Here is a 20894-nt window from a genome sequence, read left to right on the forward strand (position 1 = left end):
ATGAATTATACCCATGATTTATCTATCTAAGTACCACATTAAGGTGTTGGTTCAGACATGGATTGCTTATTGCCCTCTTGCCATGTACCAGCCCCCCCCTTTTTTGCCATACTCATGGTATTCAGTACAAGTGCAACAGACAGAGGAGTATCTACCCTTGGGGAGCTAACAGTCCAACAAGGAAGTGCTATGAATCAATCTGTAATCATCAACTTGCTAAGCTGGGGAAGGAAAAGGACTCACTAAAAGCATCTATCAGAGTGATCTGCCTACTTTGGGAATGGAGGAACTGCTGATGAACTGAGATCTGAAGGATAACAGTCAATGAGTATATAAAAGTAGGAAGAACTTTCCATGACAAAAGAGCAATAAGTGTGTGGGCAGAGTTTTCCTTGGGGATACAGCCTGCCTTGTGTCTATTATGGCTCTAGACCTATGAGGTGTGGAAAAATGTTTGGTCCGAATAGAATTGCATGATATTTTGTCATAGAAAGTGTCATGGACTAGTTTAGGACTTCTGGGCATTTCTGATCAGCTCAATTTTCCAGCTGCTTACTGTGCACCTGCCATATTTAAGGATTCAGCAATAAGCTCTGGTGGGAGACTGGAAGATACACCCAATTATTTTGCCCTTGAGCAGCTTAAAGTGATGTGAAATGGCCAGCAAGTAGACTAATCCTTTCCATTGTCTGAGTCTCCCACTTTTTTTTTTTTTTTGACAAAGTTTTACTATGTAGCCCAGGCTGGCTTCACACTTCCAATCTTCCTGGCCCCTCCCTTCAAGCTCTAATAACCTTAACTTGTTCTTTCTTGATTGACAACCATCAGTAAGATGGTGGTGGGAACAATGAATGAGTCCTATAGGAGTCACATGGAAGAGGACAGGGGCAGTGCAGGGTCTGTTCTATTTATGGACTATTCTTCCATTTATGAGTGTCTCTGGAATAGCCAGAGTGCACTGTTCTTGACTAGACTGTTATTTGATGAATATTGGTTTCTTTCCTGTTCCCCTCCAGACCTTCTCTTTCCCTTGCCAGCCTGCTGATCTAGAGCTTGGACTATGTTTTGCACATATTATGGCTGTGAAGTGACTTTATTTTATTTTATTTTACTTATTTGAGAGCGACAGACACAGAGAGACAGACAGATAGAGGGAGAGAGAGAGAATGGGCGCGCCAGGGCTTCCAGCCTCTGCAAACGAACTCCAGACGCGTGCACCCCCTTGTGCATCTGGCTAACGTGGGTCCTGGGGAACCGAGCCTCGAACCGGGGTCCTTAGGCTTCACAGGCAAGCGCTTAACTGCTAAGCCATCTATTTCTCCAGCCCTGAAGTGACTTTAAAATCATCCTATCCAACTTGTTTCCATTCCCGATTGCAACAGACCCTCCAAATGACACCATCCAGTCACTATTTGAAGACCTCCAGTAACGGTGAACTCGCCTTGTTGACTAACCCTCCCTGGGAGACATTTCTTCCCTTGAGATCTGTCTCCCTGTAATTTTCATCCATTGCTTCTGACTGTGCCCTTTGGAGCTAAGCAGAATAATTCCACTACATTGCCCTTCTGACAGCCTATTGGATATTTGAAGACAGTAATCATATCCTTATACGCCTGCTCTCCTTCAGGCCAAATATCTGTTTCTTCAAATGCTCTTGCTCTTCATTGTTTCAAATCCCATTAGCACCTTCAGATATAGTTTCGTTTACATAAGATTTAAATCTCACCTACTTTAAAGAGAATATTAGGCGACTCATCAGTTTATGGAAGAAATTAAGGATAAAACTGTGGAAGAAAATAGACCAAAGACCATGTAAAGGAAACATGAATAGATGTTGCCATGTACCTAAAATGAACTGGATTATAATTGGACTCTGAATTTGGCTCAAAGTTTTATGGAAGCTAGGACAAAATTGGAAACACATTGGGTTATGTGGTTTTATGTTCTGACAGGATCAAGCTTACAAATCATTTTCAGAGAGAAAATTTCTCCTAAAATGAAACTGCAGACTAGCCTATTAGAATTATTCTCTGTGCAGCTATTAGAGGCTGACAGGTACTTTGATTACATATCACCCCATCCCCCACGAGAGGGAAGGGGATTGGCAGGATAGTTAATTAATTAGCTAGATGCTGTCTTAGTTTTAAGCACCTCTGTCTCTGTAAAAATACCCAAGAGAAGAGTGTCTTCCTTTGGCTTCCTTTTTTCTTTGGGTGTTCTGCATATGTGGTCACTTTCCTACTTCTCTGCCCTGTAAAGTCTTCAGTCTCTAGTCTTTTTGGAACACCAAAATCCAGGGACTAAACCAAGAAAAGGATTGTAGCCTAGTAGTAACTGACCACAGCAATTAGACTCAGTCACTCTTCCTGGCTCTCAGTGCCCTCATCTGAAAAATTAGTCTTACCCAGACCCCTAAATTCTTGGAGGAAAGACCAATGATTTTTTTTTCATGTTTCATACCCAGGGCCTTGCACATGTTAAGAACATACTCTACCATGAAGAAACACCTTTAGACCCTGGTTTTCTTTGCACCTTGATTTTCCAACAGGCAAACCCAATTTAAACAGATGCCATCATCTGAAGAAAATGTTTCAGCTTCATGATAAGTTCTTATTGACTGGATGCTGATAGTGGTGAGAAATGGCATGGGGGCTTTTTCATACTATAGCTCTACACTTCTTGGCAAAGCTGGCTCTAGGGTAAGGAGAATTGGAACAATCACATTAGATCACTAAGGCTTCTGGGTAATGATTCCTAGAGGCAGCAGTCAGGAAAGACACAATTTCTGATGAGGAACAGTAACAAACCAACACTAAAGTTATTTTGTATTGTAATATATTTGGTGCATACACCATCTGTGTGGGTGTCCTCCCCATCTACCATTGATTAAAAGTTTTCTTTGGGCTGGAGAGATGGCTCAGTGGATAAAGTGTTGGCCCATATAGCCTAATGACCCAAATTTGATTCCCCAGTGGCTGGAAACACTGATGTGCCTATTCTCTCTCTCTCCTTCTTGTTCTCTCTCTCAGGCATGGTGGCGCACTCTTTTAATCCCAGCACATGGGAGGCTAAGGTAGGAGGGCTGCTGTGAGTTTGAGGCCACCCTGAGACTACATAGTGAATTCCAGGCCAGTCTGCACTAGAGTGAGATCCTACCTTGAAAAAAATATTCCATGACTTTTCTTTTTCTTTCTTCAAGTTTTTTTTTTTATTATTAACAACTTCCATGATTATAAAAATATCCCATGGTAATAACCTCCTTTCCCCCTGCTTCCATGACTTTTCATTGCCTATAAGAGAAGGTCCATGCCAGAGGTGGGATACTTTCTAGAGTTGGTCAAGGAAGTCCCTGTTGCTCACAAAACACTACAGGGTATTGCCAAGACTCTTGGTTGCTCAGCAGAACTATATAGTAAGACCTTACTGCTGAAGACATCACATGTTTGAGCTGCAGGTCACTGAGAACTCAAGTTGGGACTGAGATGGAAGCCTCTTCTCTATTGACTAGCTGTCAGGATGCTGGAAAGAGATATGCAGCCTGTTGGGGGAGAAAAGTCCCCAAAAGTCTTAACCAACAGTGTATGCTACAAGCTTTACACTGGCCAGCTAGGCCAAATGTACCAACTGGTTCAATAGTGGCACATCTGGTATGGGGAAACATAACTGCTTTATCACTGAATTTGAGGCTTTTTACATGGGAAGGAATTTTTGCCTGGTACTGAAAATCTAATCAAAAACCTATGACTGAGGAAGTCATAAAGCCCTAGGAGACTAACTAACTCCTGTTTTCTGACTAAATGGTTATATTATACCCACCAACTTGTGCCCCCTAAACATTTATGTTTATGCCCATGTATTAATGCTACTCTCATTTTTGGTTTGAGAAACTTCTCTTTTAAGATAGTGGTAACAACTGGGGTGACTCAAAACTCATGAGAGTGCTGAGAAGAAATGATAGTGGTGTGTTCAGCACTAAGTGAGACATCTTCATCACACTCTCCAAAGCTCAGGAACCACTAAAGAAGAGGTGGGGGAAAGAATATAAGGGGAAGAGTGCCTTGTAATACTGTCTACCAGACACAAAGTAGCCATGGTATTCATGTCTTTACAGTGGATGACACTACCTACACAAGACCCATGTAATAGGAGGAAAAGAGGATGACATCAAAATGGAAGGGAGGCTATTTGGAAAGAAGAGATTCAGTGGAAGGCGGGATTCAAGAGGGGGAAAAGGGAATGTGGTGAGAGGGGATTATGATTATGGTATATTGCCTATATGTACAGAGGCTGTCAATAAGAAACAAAGAGAAGGTCCAGATTCTTTAGTTTGGCAATAGTATTTTCAAGTTAATCAAATGATGTTTTCCTTACCTACTATCCCTTACAACACTCACGTGCACACATTCCTACATATGTACATGTGCATCTCTCATGTTCTCTTCAATGCATAGTTTCCTAACACATGCCATTTTCCTTATTCTGTTCCTTTCCTCCCAAGGTACAAGAGGTTTTGTTCAGCTCTGACATTTCTACCTGCTGGAATCCTCAGCTTAGTTGAAATCCCTTCCTGCTCATAAAGATGTCTTAGCACCTCTGTCTTTGTGCTTTAACTCTGGTGCTTTGCACATCTGTCTTGTTAGTCATGTTTGTGACTTATGGTTGTGGCTGTCTGACCAGACCGGAAGTGCCCTAAGGGCACAGGCTCTATCTGATTGCCCCAGAGCACTCTATCATCTTTTGCCACCCTGCCTTTTTCCAGATTGTCTATCACTGTCTGTATTAGCTTCCTAGGGCAGCCATAACAAAGAACTACAAAATGGGTGGCTGACACCTAAATCCATTCTCTCAGAGTTCTGTGGGCTAGGAGTCTAAAATCGTGGTTATTGCCCAAACCATGCTTTCTCTGAAGGCTTTTTCTCTGAAGTGCTTTTTCCAGCTTTTGGTAGCTGCTGTGATCTTTGGTATTGCTTGCCTTGTGGAAGCTCGACTCTACTGTCTTCACAAGGAGCTCACCTCGTGTGTGCGCATGTTTCCATGTCCAATTAGAGACAAATAGAGAGCTTGCTGTACTTTTGATTTGCATGTCACTGATGGCTAAGGATACTGAGCATCTTTTCATCTGCTGATTGGCTATTTGTATATCTTCTTTGGAGAACTGTCTTTTCAAATACCACTACAACATTGGGTTGTTGTTTTGTTGTTGAGCTGTAATAGTTCTTTACATAGTGTTGCAACCAGGTTCACATTGCTGGCAGAAATCACCTGACCAAGAGCAGCTTGTGGGTAAAAAGGTTTATTTTGACTTACAGACTCAAGGGGAAGCTCCATTATGACAGGGGAAAACGATGGCATGAGCAGAGGGTGGACATCACCCCATGGCCAACATAAGGTGGACAATAGCAACAGGAGAGTGTGCCAAACGCTGGCAAGGGGAAACTGGCTATAACACCCATAAGCCCTGTCCCCAACAGTACACTGCCTCCAGGAGGCATTATTTCCCAAATCTCCAGCAGCTGGGGACCTAGCATTGAGAACACCTAAGTTTATGGGGAACACCTGAATCAAGCCACCACATTCCGCCCCTGGCCCCCAGCAACTGATAACCATACATGATTTAAAATGCAGTGCATTCAGTCCAACTTTAAAACTTTAAAACTCCCCATAGTTTTTATCAATCCTAATGATGTTCAAACATCCCCATAATCCAGGGTCTTTTAACTGAGCCATAATACCAAAGAATCTCCCCAAAACCCATAATGGCAAAGAATAAACACTCACACTACATGACATTGGGCATAGTAAAGAAATATTCAACCAATACAAGATTTAAAACAGGGCTGTCCATCTGAAAACTTGAGGCCAGAGGGTCATAGGTATGGTGGCTTTTAGAATGGGAAAGCAGACCACCATGCCTTCAGGTCTGATATATGCATCTGTGCGCTTACATGTGGCCAAAGAAGATAAATCCAAAAAACAGCTAATGAGACCAGACCAGTTCCCCATATATACTGCACCTCCTCTCCAATCTAAATATGTTGAAGAACAGCCTGGTTATTTAGAAATGGGCTTTGCATCCATCCGGATGACAACTGTTCATTATATTAGCTGGTGTAAGAGTGTTTATGTGTTGGTGAAGAATGGGATAATGGAAACAGTACAATTTGGAAAAAATGCATATGTCTATCTGAAGAATCTGCCTCAAGATTTTCTTCCCAAAATGGGAGTGATTACAGCTTCAGGATTGGCAGGTTGGATTTCTGCAAGGAAAGGTTCTAGGTTTAAGAACATAACTTATCCACTAGGACTGGCAACACTAAGAGCAACTGTCTGCTATCCAGCTCAGTCAGTGATAATTGCAAAGGCAACTGGCAAAAAGGCATTTTCCATAAGCCATCAGATTTTTGAAGCAGTTAAATCATCGTGGACCAAAAGTCAAAAAAAAAAAAAAAAAAAGATAGAATCACTTCTTGAACCTAAAGAAAAATCTAAGGTAGGAAGCACTCATGAAGTAGAAATACTTGGAAAAACAGCTCATGTTCTGAAACATTCAGTGCTTTCACCACCAAAACTCACCTCTGAAACAAAGACCAAATCAGAATCCACCTCAGGTTCTACACAGTTCATGCCTGACCCCAAGCTCATGGGCCATGGGTAGTCTCATCCAGAAGACGTAGACCTGTACATCACTAGGAGCTAAAATAGACTATAGACAGACACTTCTTAGAGAACTGCAAGATGAATGAAAATGCATCTGGTGGTGAAAAATCATGTATTTGGGTAACTGACACATATAGCATGTCATCTCCAAATGTATAATTTGACCAATTACATGGGTGTTTAAAGCACAAATAATGAAAACAGTTGCAAAAGTGACCGATGAGGCAACATGGGTAGAAGTACTAGGATGCATTTGATGACTTGTAAGAGAATTATTAGAAAGCAGAATGAAGATATGAACATTAACATGAGTATAATATGAAAATATGTATACATATATGTGTGTACATCCATATGCATATTTGTACATATGCACATTTGTAACTGCTCCAATTTCAAAATTAATGTCAGTTAACTAGAATGGTAGATGGAAGGATATGTCCTCTCTACTTTTTTTCAGTTTGCATTTGCAGGGCTGGAATAAAACTTGATATTTTGTGGCACATGAAAAAAAAACAACAACCAGGACAAACTTATAAAACTCTGTAGCTCTAAGTCCAGCACCTCTATTCAGTGACAAATCTCCAAGTCTGATAATTCTAGCCAGAAATAAGTCTCTGGAGTTCCAATTCTGCCCCTCCAGCTAGGCTACTTACAGTCCTGGAAAACTTCACCTGGGGCTTGCATCTTTCCTTGGCAGCTATCTCCTGGTCCCAACATCTCTACTGAGTCTCCACTGCAACCCATGGTCCATCCTCATGGGTCCATTGGGTCGCCATGCAGGTGTCCAGCAAACCTGTTTCACACTGCCCATGGCCATTTCCAAAACACAAGCCAATGTTGCAAATTCAATGACCCTCCCTTTCCTGCATTTCTTATACTCCCTAATACCAGGTGGGGTGCCAATTTGTTAATCCAGAGGGGAATAAACCAGGCTTTGAAGAACAGGACATGCCTTCAGCATTCAGGCCCCTTAAAAAGAGTCTACGTTCTTTCTGTTGTCTCAATACAGGTCAGCTGGTCCAGTCTCAAAGGTTGTAATCTCATATACTTGCTGCTGAATGGGCAGAAGGTTTAACTCAAAGATTTCATTTTTTCTGTGCTATAGCCCTCTACTCACACCAGTCCATTTCTATGCAAAGCAACTCTGCACAAATTTTCAGGACAGGGGCATAACAGCAAGCCGCTCACACAAACTGCTTCTATGCCAGTCCAGGCAAAGGTTTTTCTCACCTTCATAAGCCAGACCGCACAGTCCATAGTTCTTACTGCATTCAGGTCTTTAAACTCTGACCATAATAGTCCATCAAGCTGTACTTACAGCACTGCAAGGCCATCTCTGAGGCCAAGGTTTCAAATTTATCCACATTCCTCTTGAAAATCAGTTCCAAAATGCCAAAGCTACACAGTCAGGTGTCTAGCAGCAAATGACACCACTCCTTGGTACCAACATTACTGTTGCAGTCAAGTCCATATTGCTGGCAGAAATCACCTGACTAAGAGCATCTTGTGGGGACAAAAGGTTTATTTTGGCTTTCAGACTTGAGGGGGAAGCTCCATGGTGGAAGGAAAAATGATAGCATGAGCAGTGAGTGGACATCACCCCTTGACCAACATAAAGTGAACAATAGCAACAGGAGAGTGTGCCAAACACTGGCATGGGGAAACTGGCTATAACATCCATATAAGCCCGCCCCCAACAATACACTGCCTCCAGAAGGCAATGATTCCCAAATCTCCATCAGCTGGGAACCTAGCATTCAGAACACCTAAGTTTATGGGGGATACCTGAATCAGGTCATCACACATAGTGTAAGCCCTTACCAGATAAATGATTTACAAATATTTTCTCCCATTCTATGGGTTGTCTTTTCTGTCGCTGAGAGTTATTGGTAGGGAAATGGAAGTTCAGAGAGGAAAAGAAGAAATTCAGTTTTGTCTGACTGTAAAACTCATACTTACTTCTCTATTCCAGATTGTTCACAAAAATTAAACAGAGACATGTTTCAAACTGGAAGACAATGCTAAAACAGGGATATAAGCCAGGTGTGGTGGCACATGCCTATAATCTCAGCACTCAGGTAGTAGAGGCAGAGGGATTGCCACAAGTTCAAGACCAGCCTGGGCTACATAGTTAGATCCTGCCTCAAAATAAAACCAACAATAACAAAAAAACATAAAGCTGAGTTTCACTTATTGTACAAAAGAGACAGAGAAAGGTTAGTGGGAGGTCAAGAGTGAGAGGAAGGAATGGGAGGAAGAGGAGAAAGAAGAGGAGAAAGAAGAGGAAAGGGAAACATTTTCCATGAGAAAATTAGAATTGGCTTTAGTGAGGTGGCATTTGACTTAAGTCTGTTGTTGATCATGATGATAATAATTTTGTGTAGCCCAGGATGGACTGAATTTACCATGTAGCCCAAGCTGACCTTAACTTCCTGGTACTCCTCCTGCCTCAGTTTCCCAAGTGTGAGGATTACAGGCCCACAATGGGCATTTGATTTAGGTGTTGAAGGATGGGCATAATTTCATTGAATGACAATGATGGAATGAATGGGGACAGCATTTCCACTGGAGTTCAGGAAATGGGGAGTTGCAGGGCTTATTGGGATGAGAGCCAGCCTGAGACTGCCTTGGTCAAAGGACCTAGTAACTGGCTAAAATAGGGGAATCCTGGGATTGGCTGGAATAGGGGATCTGGGCATTGGGTTGGACCGAGAGTTTAGAGGCTGGGCAAAGTAGAGGATAACTGTGAAATTGTATATATATATATGTGTGTGTGTTAGGGGGAGGTTTGGCATTCTGGGGACTTGTACAGACCGGCTGGGCCAGAGATACACAGGGATGGAGGAATGGTCCAGGGACCGGCTAGGATGGGAGACGAAGAGATTGCTTTTGATGGGGCTGTACGGAGATGGTCTGAGATAGCATGCCAGCTGGGATGGGGAATAGGATACTGGTTGGGTTTGGCAGAATTAGGGGATGGGAGTCTTTGGAGTTGTGTGGACCTGGGATTGCCTAGGATGGGTGTTCACGGCTTGGATGAGGATTCTGGGCCTGATGGGACCAGCGGATGTCGGAGTAGGGCAAGTTGGAGGGTTTCCTTAGGTTGTTAGGTGAGAAACCCAGGACGCCTCTGCAGGCTAAGCGGGGGGGCTGGCTCCAGCTGAGGCACCAGTGCCTTGGGGCTGGTCCAGCACGGTGCGGGCAGCACGGTGCGGGTGGCGGCCGCAGGTGGGGCGCGCGGGGGCGGGCCGGGCGAGCTGGGTGGGGGCAGGGGCGGGGGGCGGGCCGGCGGCCGGGGCGGTCCCGCGCGGCCGCGCTGCGCAGTGACTCCGCAGCGGGCGGAGCGCCGTGGGCCGCGTCCTCCAGAGCCGTGGCAGTGGCGGTGGCGGTGGCGGTGGCGGTGGCGGCGGCGGCGGCGGCGGCGGCGGCAGCAGCAGCCTCAGCTCCTGCGCCCCGCGCCGCCTGCCCCAGCGCTGTCTCCCGGGCCCCCCCGGGCCCCCGGGCCCTCAAGCCCGGTGCGCGCCCTCGCGTCCCGCCGGCCCCCTCCCCCGGCTGGGCCCGGGGGAGGGTGGCGCCGTGAGCGAGCGGGGACTGGGCTCTCCTGCCCCTTTCCCTGTCCCTGGGCCGCCAGGATGGAGGCGGGGTCGGGGCCCCCGGGTGGCCCGGGATCTGAAAGCCCGAACCGAGCGGTGGAGTATCTGCTGGAGCTGAACAACATCATCGAGAGTCAGCAGCAGCTGTTGGAGACCCAGAGGCGGCGGATCGAGGAGCTGGAGGGCCAGTTGGACCAGCTCACCCAGGAGAACCGCGACCTGAGGGAGGAGAGCCAGCTGCATCGCGGGGAGCTGCACCGGGACCCTCACAGCGCGCGGGATAGCCCTGGCCGCGAGAGCCAGTACCAGAACCTGCGCGAGACCCAGTTTCACCACCGCGAGCTACGGGAGAGCCAGTTCCACCAGGTGGCCCGGGACGTGGGATACCCGAACCGGGACGGCGCCTACCAGAACCGGGAGAATGTGTATCGGGACAAGGAGCGGGACGCCTCCTATGCGCTCCAGGACACTACCGGTTACACAGCCCGTGAGCGCGACGTGGCCCAGTGCCACCTGCACCACGAGAACCCAGCCCTGGGTCGTGAGCGTGGCGGACGGGAGGCCGGGCCAGCACACCCCGGCCGCGAGAAGGAAGCTGGCTATTCCGCGGCGGTGGGAGTGGGGCAGCGCCCACCGCGGGAGCGGGGCCAGTTGAGCCGTGGCGCATCCCGGAGCTCCAGCCCAGGCGCGGGCGGAGGCCACAGCACCAGTACCAGCACCAGCCCAGCTACAACCCTCCAGAGAAAGTAAGGAATGTATTTGCAGCCCTGCTCTCCCCCCTCGCGCCCCCCACCGCTTGCCCTTTCCCTCTAAATCCTTCTCCAAGTTGTCTGGCCCATAAAGTGCGAAGCTCTTTAGCCCGATTCCATGTCCTGCTCTCCTGTCCCAATCTAGAGAAGCCAGGTCCTCAACCAGCTGACATCCCTTCCGAGCCGCCACACACTGGGTTAGCTAGATGAGCGCAAAGTCTCTGCCGCCCCCAGACCCGAGGCCAGGGAGGCCCTAGAGCAATCATCAGTGCCTCCCTCCCCTTCTTCAACCCCCTTGCTGCATCCTTGCCAGAAGATGGGTTAGATTTTTTTTTTATTGTTAGAGATGGTGTCAACTCAGAGCCCCAAAGGAGAGAATCCCACCCCTTTCACCTTTTTTTTTTTTTTTTTGCCTGATCTTATCTCCTCTGGCAACCTGTACTTCATCCTTTCTCAGAGAGGCAGGTGGGGACCAGAATGGATGCTGGAGGCTGAGACATCCCTCTGAGGAGAACTGCGGTACATCTTGGTGGGGCGGGGGAGGAAAGGAAGATGGGAGACCAAAGATGGAGGCCAGGCCCTTGGCTAGTTTCTCAAAGTCCAGCTTGTCTCCACCTTTCAAGAAAAACAACACCCATTTAAAGAGCCCTACCAGGAAGGGAAGTCTACAAATATCCTTTCTGCTGGATAAGCCCTAGTTCCTGTGCTGGGGTCTGTGTGTCTGTTTATTTGGGATAGCTTGGCATTATGTCCTGGGTTGATGGGACATGGGCAGGGTCCACTTTTTTCCATGTAGATCCCATTGTGTGTGCTGACTGAAATAAATGTATTAGGCTGAGAGTCAGGGTGTGTTCACAAGGGTGTGCTCACAGAGATACCCTAAAGGCTCCCTTATTGCTTTAATGCTGTGTCGGAAAGAACACTAAACTGGGAGATAGGAGAACTGGGTTTCACTTCCAGCTCTGCTGCAGATTGGCTTTGTGACCTTGACTGAGTCCCTTCCTCTGTCAATCCACCAGTCCCCCTATATCTCTTTTCAAGGCAAACAATCCATAAGGCTCCCCTCCCGCTTAGATTCGCTGGTTCTGGGGCTAAAGCAGCCACACTACAGAGCAAGTCTGAAGTCCTTTAGGGAATGGACAGGCTTCCCCCTCCTCTCACTGCTCAGCTGGTCCTACCATGTGCCACAACCAGTGGAGTGTCTCTTGGAGGCTGGGCTGGGGGTGGGGAAGCCTTCTGCCTCAGGAAATCTGTGGGAGACAGATCTCTGCAACTCCCCCATGGTGAGGCAGCAGGCTGGGGTGCTGGGTTGAGATGGCTGGGCCCCAGGAGAAGCAGCTGCAGCTTAAGGGCTTGGCTGGGCTCCACAGTAGTGCACCCTCAGCTGAATCTTGGGGTGGAGGGACAGCCCGGGAGTAGTCTGAAGGTCAAGGGAATGGGTTTGCCCACCCAGCTGGGGCTGCTGGGAGTCCATTTCCAAAGGATTGACTTGCACACCTTGGGGCGCTGCATGGAAGAAAAATGCAGGGAGGTCAAGGCTCATCTGAAGAGAGACTGGATTGGGCATTGTGGTGCTTGAGACTGACTGCAGAAGACTTCTCTAGAGGGAACAGGCCTGTGACAGAGGGAGGAGTCTCATTATGTATGGCTCCAGGGAGCAGAACCAGGAACAGTGGGAACATTTGAGATAAAATCAGGAAGAACTTTCCAACCTGACCAGCAGTGACATAGTGGATCTCCTCAAGGAATCGGGGGTGGGGGAGAGATAACTGGCTGGGCATGTCCAACAGAGGCCCAGTTGGGGTCTGAGAGAGCTGGAGAAAGTATAACTCCTAAATTAGGGAATCAAACTGGCAGGCTTTGCTCGCAAGTGCCTTTAACAGTGAGCTGTCGCTTCAGCTATAAGTCCTGAGTATAAAGCCCATTGAAATGACCCAAGTCGTTCCCAGTTTCAGTATTCCATTGCCCTCAGCTCTCCATCCTGCAGATATAGGTCTGAATTTCTTGGCTCGGCTGGAAGCCCATTTGCTCTTCTGCCATTCTTACATGCCTGCTTCTTAGGCCGTGTGTGTGTGTGTGTGTGTGTGTACTCTCCAGGTTGCTTGTTGGAATGCCTTGCTTCATATTTCCTACTGGGTTAATAAAGGGGTTTAGATGGTACTTTGAATTTTTCTCCTAACCACATATTAACTGTTTGCCATCCATGATTACCTTGTTTGGTCTTCATAACAAGCCCTGTGCATCGAACATTAGCAACTCCATTTTAGAGAAGGGAAAACTGAATCTTGAAGGGGCCTTGATCGGGGTATGTTACTAGTTAATGGGGTTGGGACTAGGACCCAAGTTTGCCTGTCTCTGAGCCATGCTATTTGTTCACTAGAGCTTTCAAACCCCTGGGATTCTCTTGGCTTCAGGGCCTGGCCAGGTACTGAGAAAGGCCAATAGAGCCTTAGGTGTCTAGAGGTTTTGAACAGAAAGAGATGAGCCTGGAATGAATGGAGTTGAGGGGGATAAAAAGCAGTCTTCTTTTCCTTCCTCCTCTCTGTTGGACATCAGGAGGACCAGTAGCTCTTGCTGTCATTGCTAGCTGCTGCAAGCCAGCTCCCCTGCCAGGCCTGTTCTGGGTTTGTAAGGAGTGGGTGAGAAGGCCCTGGAAGCGCGGGCAGGCAGGCTGCAGCATTGGGGGAGGACAGGCAGAGCTGATACAGGTTGGGCGCTCCTGGGCCCCAGGCTCCCTCTGGTGGCCAAACTGGGGAGAATGGGGTTTGGGCAGAGCTGCGGCTTGTTTGGGGCCCACTGTGCCTAGGAATTTTCTTTAGGTCCCCCAACCACCTTGTGCATCGGTCACCATCATCTATCTACATGTCAAAGTGAAAACCAAAACTGAGGGAGGGCTCCAAGAAGTGAAGCCCACTAGAGTCCGGCTCCTAGTAACTGATTCCCTATCCTGTGAACTTTCCCTCCCCTGCTTTCGATGTCATCTGTCTGTTGTGCGTGTCCCTGTCCATATCAGTCAACCAGGACCTCCGCATCCTCCCACACTGCTGCTTCTGAGCAGGTCCCAGGATTCCAGCATCTCTTCTGCCATGGTCTGGGTGTGGCCTTCCTACTGTGACAGAAAGCAACATGAGTCCCTACCTTGTTCTGGTCACTGGTCTTCTGTACACGAAGGTTTGTTTAGTTTGCTTTGTTTATTAGTTGTTGGCCCTCACTGATGCAGATCTTTTTATGTAGAACTGTTCCCCCCTCCAATGCTAGAGAAGAGCTCTCTTTGAGATGTTAATCTTGACCTGTCCCCTCCTCTGCAGTTCTGGTGCTCAGAATGATTTATAGGAGGCTCGGGGCCACTGCCGAGTGCTCAGTGCTGAAGAGAGCTGCATCCTCACACTCTTTGCCTTGGCCCTGCTTTGGTTCTGCTGTAGGTGGTAGTGGGCTGCAGCTGGTATGGTGGTAACTCTTCATCCTCTGCCACCCACCCTTCAAGCTGGCTCACATTTGGTCATAGCAACTGGAGAGGCCAGCTTGGTGTTTTTGACAGCCCAGGGTAATGCGTGGACTACCACATGACTGCTGGGCTGTCCTCCGCAGGCAGTGGGGTGTCAGTATACTCACTGCAGGGGCTGAGGCCATGGAGAGGGATCAAGAGAGAGCGAGCTCAGGGAGATGCCCTGGCGAAGTCTGTCTCCTTTGGGATGTTGGATTCTTTTCCCCAGGGTGGGGTTCTCTCCTTCCTCCCAAGAGAGAAAGCCATTTATCTCCTCCCCCCACTGTGTTGTGAGCTTTATGCTGGTGTGGGAGGAAATGATAATGTTGAGTTTAATGAGAATTAGGAGTCTTGCTTCTCGGTCTAGATCTGGGGCAAGCATGGGGTTGTTGTCATCCACAAATATTTCTTGGCTGTGTGCACAGAGCAGGAGGGGCCACCAGGCTGAGCAAACACCATGCTCTTGGCACTTGCAGAACCCTCTTCCCACCAGCTGGGCAGGCCCAGTCATGCCATAGAGACAATGCTGGGGACAAAAAAGAGCAGCAAGGGTGGTGGGTGGGGCTTCTCAGAGGATGGAGGGATCTAGGCAGCCAGGTATTAATTGAGGACCTGAGCAGTGGGGAAGGGTGCTTTGAAGGAGGGCAGATAGTCCTTGGTATCCAATGGATATTGTAGCAGAAGGAAGATTCCAGACCCAGGCTTGACACCTGTTGCTGTTCTGTCCCACTCCTGCCTACTGTGGTCTTTGATTTATTGGGAGCAGAGTAGAGGCCTAGAACTTGGTTAAGAAGCTACCTGTGTACAGAATCTCAGCCTTCTGTGTGCCAGGTACCATACTAGGTGGTTTCATGTAATCGTAGCTAGTATTTTTCTATTGCACTTACTGTGTGCTTGGTACTTTGTTCTGTGTAGTCTTTCATTCAGTCTTACAAGATTCTTTTCATGTAGATTGTTATTAACTCCATTTTACAGATAAAGAAACTGAGACCCAGAAAGGTTGGGTAATCTATCCAAGTGCTCTCAGTGAATAAGGGGCTAATGTGTAATGGAGCTGGAGGGAATCCAGGTGGTTGGGTTCTAGGGCCTGTAACATGCTTAGTGTTCTTACCCACTGGTCAGGACTGTTTCTTTTCTCATTTTGCACAGCATCTATCCCAGGTGGGCATTCCTGTTATCTTTATTTTTCAGATGAGGAAATGAAGAGCAGAGGGGAACACTAACTAACCTGCCGAGGTTACATAGCTGGATGGGGCCCAAAATTGTCTAGCTCCCAATCCTATGACACACCTTTCCCTCCCACAAGTGGAGTTGAAAATCATGGAAGCCACTCCAGGAATGACTCTTGACTTTCTCCCTACAGAGCTCCCAGGGCTTCTGCTTGAGGCCAGGCTGGTTCCCTCTCATCGTTATCTCCTGATTTTTGCCATAGCGTTTTAATAGATCACCTCTCCTGTTTTTGATTTGTCAAATCTCTGACAAGGTGCAGCCAACCCATGCTCTGCAGCAGAGCTCCGGTATTCACATTCGCTTTTCTACCTGCTGTGCATGGCCCTTTTAGGATCTGCTCACTACGTCTCTTTCTTCTCTCATCCTTTTGAGTCCTTTCCTGTAGACCACGCTGTAGTCACCTTGACTTATGTGCCACCATCATTAGCCTAACAAGGCCTTCTGATAGCCTCTGGGATTCGTCTCATGCTACTCTATTCTCCTGGGTTTCCCCGATCAGTTCCCAGCTGTCACCTCTCCCATGTTTGTCTGCTGGTCCTTCTTAATGCTGTTTATTCCTGACCTGTGCCGTGAGCTGCCTAGCATTTTTATACCCTCATTCTTGTTCACATCTTGTGTCTTCTACTTGACTGAGAGTCCCTGAAGATGTGTGAGATCCCATGGTTGGTCCTGGGGCATGACAAAGGAGTGAGAAGCTTGGAACAGTGTAGCACATAGTAGCAATGTTGCGCAGACAGAGAAATGTCCGATTAAAACCTGGTGAACTAATGTCTGGGCCACCTCAGTTTGTCTTTATTCTGGGACTCCTGTTCAGAGAAATGTTAACTTCAAAATTCTTTTGGCGTTTCTGTGGCTTTTCCCTCATGTTCTTTGGAGCCTTTTGGCTTTTGTTCTCTGTGCTTCTCAACACCCACCAGTCTCCCAATTCATACAGTGACAGAGAGCACAGTTGAATGAGACTTTAGAGACATAGGCCAGTCGGCTCATTGTGATACTCCCCAACCATGCCATGTCTGTACCATGCTGCTGTTTTGACCGTTGGTGCAAAGGCTTCTGTTCTGAATGAAGCAAAGAGGCTTGTGCAAGACCCAGTGGCAAGCTGCTTAGTTACCCATCATTTAATTTTCTTTTCGTATCCACCAAGTCTTTACTGGGTTGAATTCTAGATCATAGACAGCATCTTGGGGTGGGAATGGAATTGGCTATCTTAGCTCCTTCCCTGAAAAGATAATATACATTGGTCCCTGAAAAGATAATATGCATTGGTCCCAGGCAAGAATGGCAAATAAACGACTTACTTCCTCTGTAAGAGGGAGCTTCTTAGGGCAGGGTAATTCTCCAGCTTCTCTAACTTTCTTGTGGGCAGTGCTCTCTCTTCAGATGTCCATGTTGAAAGCAATTACACGGGGAACCCCATCCCAGGTGCTGAAGTTCCCGGGAACCTGGCAGTTCGTAACAATTACTGAGAGCATCCTGAGAAAGTGGGACGTCCTGGAAGGTGGACTTGTGTGATTGATTCTAGGTGTCATTTCAGAGCTTGTTTGTTTTATTTTTCTGGCAGGACATGGGGCTAAAACTGTATTTTCTGAGATGTAACATTCATGTGTTATCCTGTGTCTTACACCTCTTCTCTTTGCTACTTCTCCTCATGGTTATCAAGGTCTTGATGAGGATGGAAAGGCAAGGGCTAAGGGTGACAAATAATAGAGGAGATTACCCTGTCCCCTAGAAGCAGACTGTAACAAACAACAATATGAAGATAGTCACTGCTTATTCAAAACAAAGATAGCAAGCCAGAGCAACATGGCTTGTGAGGATTGTCCCTCTGCCATTTTAGATGTAAATTTATCACTCCTATCACCTGAGAGGTACTCTTTCATTAATACAAGATGCATTTCTGTGGAGTCATGTGATTTTTTTAGAGTACACATTTTGTAATTGACACATAGCAATTATTCTGGAGCTGTATGATTTTTATGTTTTCTTATAGTAACAAGACTGCATATCCAGGCTTTATGCTTTTCTACTGGATCCCATGATATAGTATACTTCACTCACCTGACTCAAACCAGTGCTTTCTCTATATAACCACATTAGAATTACTGTCATTAGGGGTTGGGGTACAGTCCTTGCCGAGGATGTGTGAGGCCCTGAGTTCATTCCCTGCTGTGTTCTCTGACAGGATAATAAATATTGGTCACAAGTAAGAATTGTGAATAAATGAGTTATTTCTTCTCTTGTGAGAAGCTAAGTTTATTTTCAGCACTGCAAAAAAAATCTTGTCATTATATCTGTGAGGAAAAGTACTGTTAGTTGCTTTTTGAACAACCCAACTCATTGTGATGGTTGTGAAAATTGAATATGATGACATAACTAAAGTTATCACATGGTATGTGTTTACTCAGTGATAGGTATTATTATTATTATTAATGATAACTTTGTAAAACTGTGCTGGGGGGGGCAGGAGGGAAAGGTCATATGAGTATTCCCCACATTTCTGAGAAGTTAATCTAGGAAATAGTTGCGTGTCTAGAACATGCCATATTTGTGCCCTAGCAGGTTGAGTTCACTGATTTATATTACACAGTTCTGGCTTTGGAGTATTGAAGGTAGTTGTGGAAACAGATGATTACAATGTGGTAACTAGTGTAGTTTTTCCAGAGCAAAGTACAGGAGGTGCCCAAAGGAGGGACATCTACCTAGATCATGGGGGAAGGCTCCCTGGAGGAGCCGATCCCTGAACCAAGACTCAGAGGATGAGTAGGAGTTAGCTAGTAAGTTGCTAGGAATTGGGGGCAAATGAGAGGTTGAATGAATGAATACCCAAGGTATATGTGAGGGGAAGGGCACTTGTATCAATTCAAAACAAATCAGAGCAGCTACTAGGAGCTAGGAAACACTGGAGAAGAAGAGGAGGAGCCTGGAGAGGTTGCCGGCAGATCATGAGGACATGTGAATAGCACCATTGGAAATTTCATGTTATTGGGAACTGGAAGCCGACACAGGGTTTGAAGCTGGGGAGACACCAAATTACATAGTATATTGAGAGACACATTTTGAAGAGATCCCTTGAAGGGCAGGATGGAAGATAGTGCTGCAGTCTAGATGAGAGACAGTAAGACAAGAACACCTATTCACAAGAACCAAGATACAGGATCAGTGCAGAGACCTACACATATGTGAATAGATAAGAAAATGAATATATACACAATGGAGTTTTATTCAGCTACAAAGAAGAATGAAATGGTGTCAGCTGCAGGAAAATGGATGGATCTGGAGATCGTGATGTTAAGCAAAACAAGCCAGATTCAGAAAGATATGACATGTTGTCTCTCTTATGCTGGGTCCACATGAAAGCAGAAGTGGAGCTACTAAGGGGGGAGAATAAAGGTGACTGGTAGGAAGGGAGTAAGAGTAATGGGGGTTAAATATGAGCAAAGTACAATGATGACCTTATATAAAAATGTCATAATGAAACTCACTAAAACAATAAAAAAATCTTGTAAAAAAAGTAGATCTTGAGCTGGAGAGATTGCTCAGTGGTTATAGGTGTGTGCTTACAATGCCTGATGGCCCTGGTTTGATTCACCAGTATCCATGTAAAGCTAGATGCATAAAGTGGCAGTTGTGGCTGGAGTTTGTTTATAGTGCAGGAGGTTCTGATATGCCCATACTTTCTCCCTCCCTCTCTCTCTCTCTCTCTCTCTCTCTCTCTCTCTCTCTCTCTCTCTCTCTCTCTCTCTGTGTGTGTGTGTGTGTGTGTGTCTCTCAAGTAAGTAATTTTTTAATTTATTTTATTTTTTTAGTAAGTAATTTTTAAAAAGAAAGTCCGGCTAGAGATATGGCTTAGTGGTTAAGGCACTTGCCTGCAAAGCCTAAGAACCCAGATTTGATTCCCCAGTACTCACATAAAGCCAGATGCACAAGGTAGCACATATATCTGGAGTTCATTTGCAGTGGCTAGAGGCCCTGGCATGCCAATTTCTCTCTCTCTCTCTCATAAATAAAATATTTTTAAAAAGAAACTAGGTCTTATTTAAAAAGAAAGTCCTGTCACTTGGGCAGTGGCAGTAGAAGGGAGAACAGTGATGACAAGAACTGACAAATGCCATGATGGGAATACATCTTCTTGTGGGAACCAATCATGGCATGACCAGCCCAGTTATAAAAGTCAAGAATCTTCAAACTGGAAGGGCCCTGAAAATCATGTAGCTGAAAAGGGTTCATTTTACAGATGACAAGACTGAGGCCTGAAGAGAGAAAGGACTGTGTAAGGCGATGCCAGGTGTAAGCAAAAGAGAGTTCTGATTGCAAGAGTCACTGTACTACTAATGCTAGTGTTCAAAACAACAACTTTATTTCTTCCTTTTTTTTTTTTTCCCAAGGTAGGGTCTTATTCTAACCCATGTAGTCTTAGGGTGGTCTTGAACTCACAGTGAACCTCAGACCTCTGCCTCCCAAGTTGCTGGGATTAAAGGCGTGTGCCACCATGCCTGGATCAAAACAACTTTCTTTGAATGTGCTCTAAAAATCTTAAGAAGGTGGTGGGATTGTTGTTTTCATGTTTATATACAAGAAAGCCAAGTCTCAAGGAGGTCTGTTGGTTTGTTGGGGATAAGAAAACAAAGAGGGGCTGGAGAGATGGCTTAGCGGTTAAGCGCTTGCCTGTGAAGCCTAAGGACCCCGGTTCGAGGCTCGGTTCCCCAGGTCCCACGTTAGCCAGATGCACAAGGGGGCGCACGCGTCTGGAGTTCGTTTGCAGAGGCTGGAAGCCCTGGCGCGCCCATTCTCTCTCTCCCTCCCTCTATCTGTTTTTCTCTCTATGTCTGTCGCTCTCAAATAAATAAATAAAAAATGAACAAAAAAAAATTAAAAAAAAAAAAAAAGAAAACAAAGAGGAGGCATAGTTCTAAAGAGGTTCTTGCTTGAATGACAGACCGGCTTTCTGCTCTTTGGGGGCCCCTGAGAATCCAAAGCTACTTGATTCATAGCTGTGACACGAATCCTTTTTTCCTCCACTCAGTCCAAGCCTAGTATTTTCCCTGTTGCTTCTGTCTTCCATCGACTTGTTTAATTTAACTAAGGCAACTGAGAGGCAATTTCTTGGTGGACAGCAGTTTTCATGAAAAGAACCTAGGACTGCCTCTGTCATACTGACAGGGCATCTTTGGCCTTAAG

General features: G+C 46.3%; 2 protein-coding genes across 4 annotated transcripts in view; both read left to right on the forward strand.

Annotated features, from left to right (window-relative positions):
* Window positions 1–5870: 5870 nt before the first annotated feature.
* Window positions 5871–6655, forward strand: LOC101593621 (MICOS complex subunit MIC27-like). The gene has a single exon (XM_045141024.1). It carries the CDS (start codon window positions 5876–5878, stop codon window positions 6653–6655), a length of 780 nt encoding a protein of 259 aa, XP_044996959.1. The 5' UTR covers window positions 5871–5875.
* Window positions 6656–10217: 3562 nt separating this feature from the next.
* The window catches only part of Iqsec2 (IQ motif and Sec7 domain ArfGEF 2), a 116989-nt gene continuing 106312 nt past the window's right edge, over window positions 10218–20894 (forward strand). Inside the window, exon 1 of one of the 3 annotated variants that reach the window (XM_045140340.1) lies at window positions 10218–10999. In XM_045140340.1, coding sequence (XP_044996275.1) covers window positions 10293–10999 — 707 coding nt within the window. In that variant the 5' untranslated portion in view covers window positions 10218–10292. The remainder of the gene's footprint in view (window positions 11000–20894) is intronic. The other 2 variants (XM_004661028.2, XM_045140342.1) reach the window with 2 other exon arrangements.

The sequence above is a fragment of the Jaculus jaculus genome, chromosome X (genome assembly GCF_020740685.1).
Source record: "Jaculus jaculus isolate mJacJac1 chromosome X, mJacJac1.mat.Y.cur, whole genome shotgun sequence".
In the NCBI taxonomy this organism is placed as follows: Eukaryota; Metazoa; Chordata; class Mammalia; order Rodentia; family Dipodidae; genus Jaculus; species Jaculus jaculus.

Excerpts from the sequence above, each read along its gene's own strand:
- LOC101593621 (XM_045141024.1), top strand. The coding sequence starts at position 5,876 with ATGGTGGCTTTTAGAATGGGAAAGCAGACCACCATGCCTTCAGGTCTG.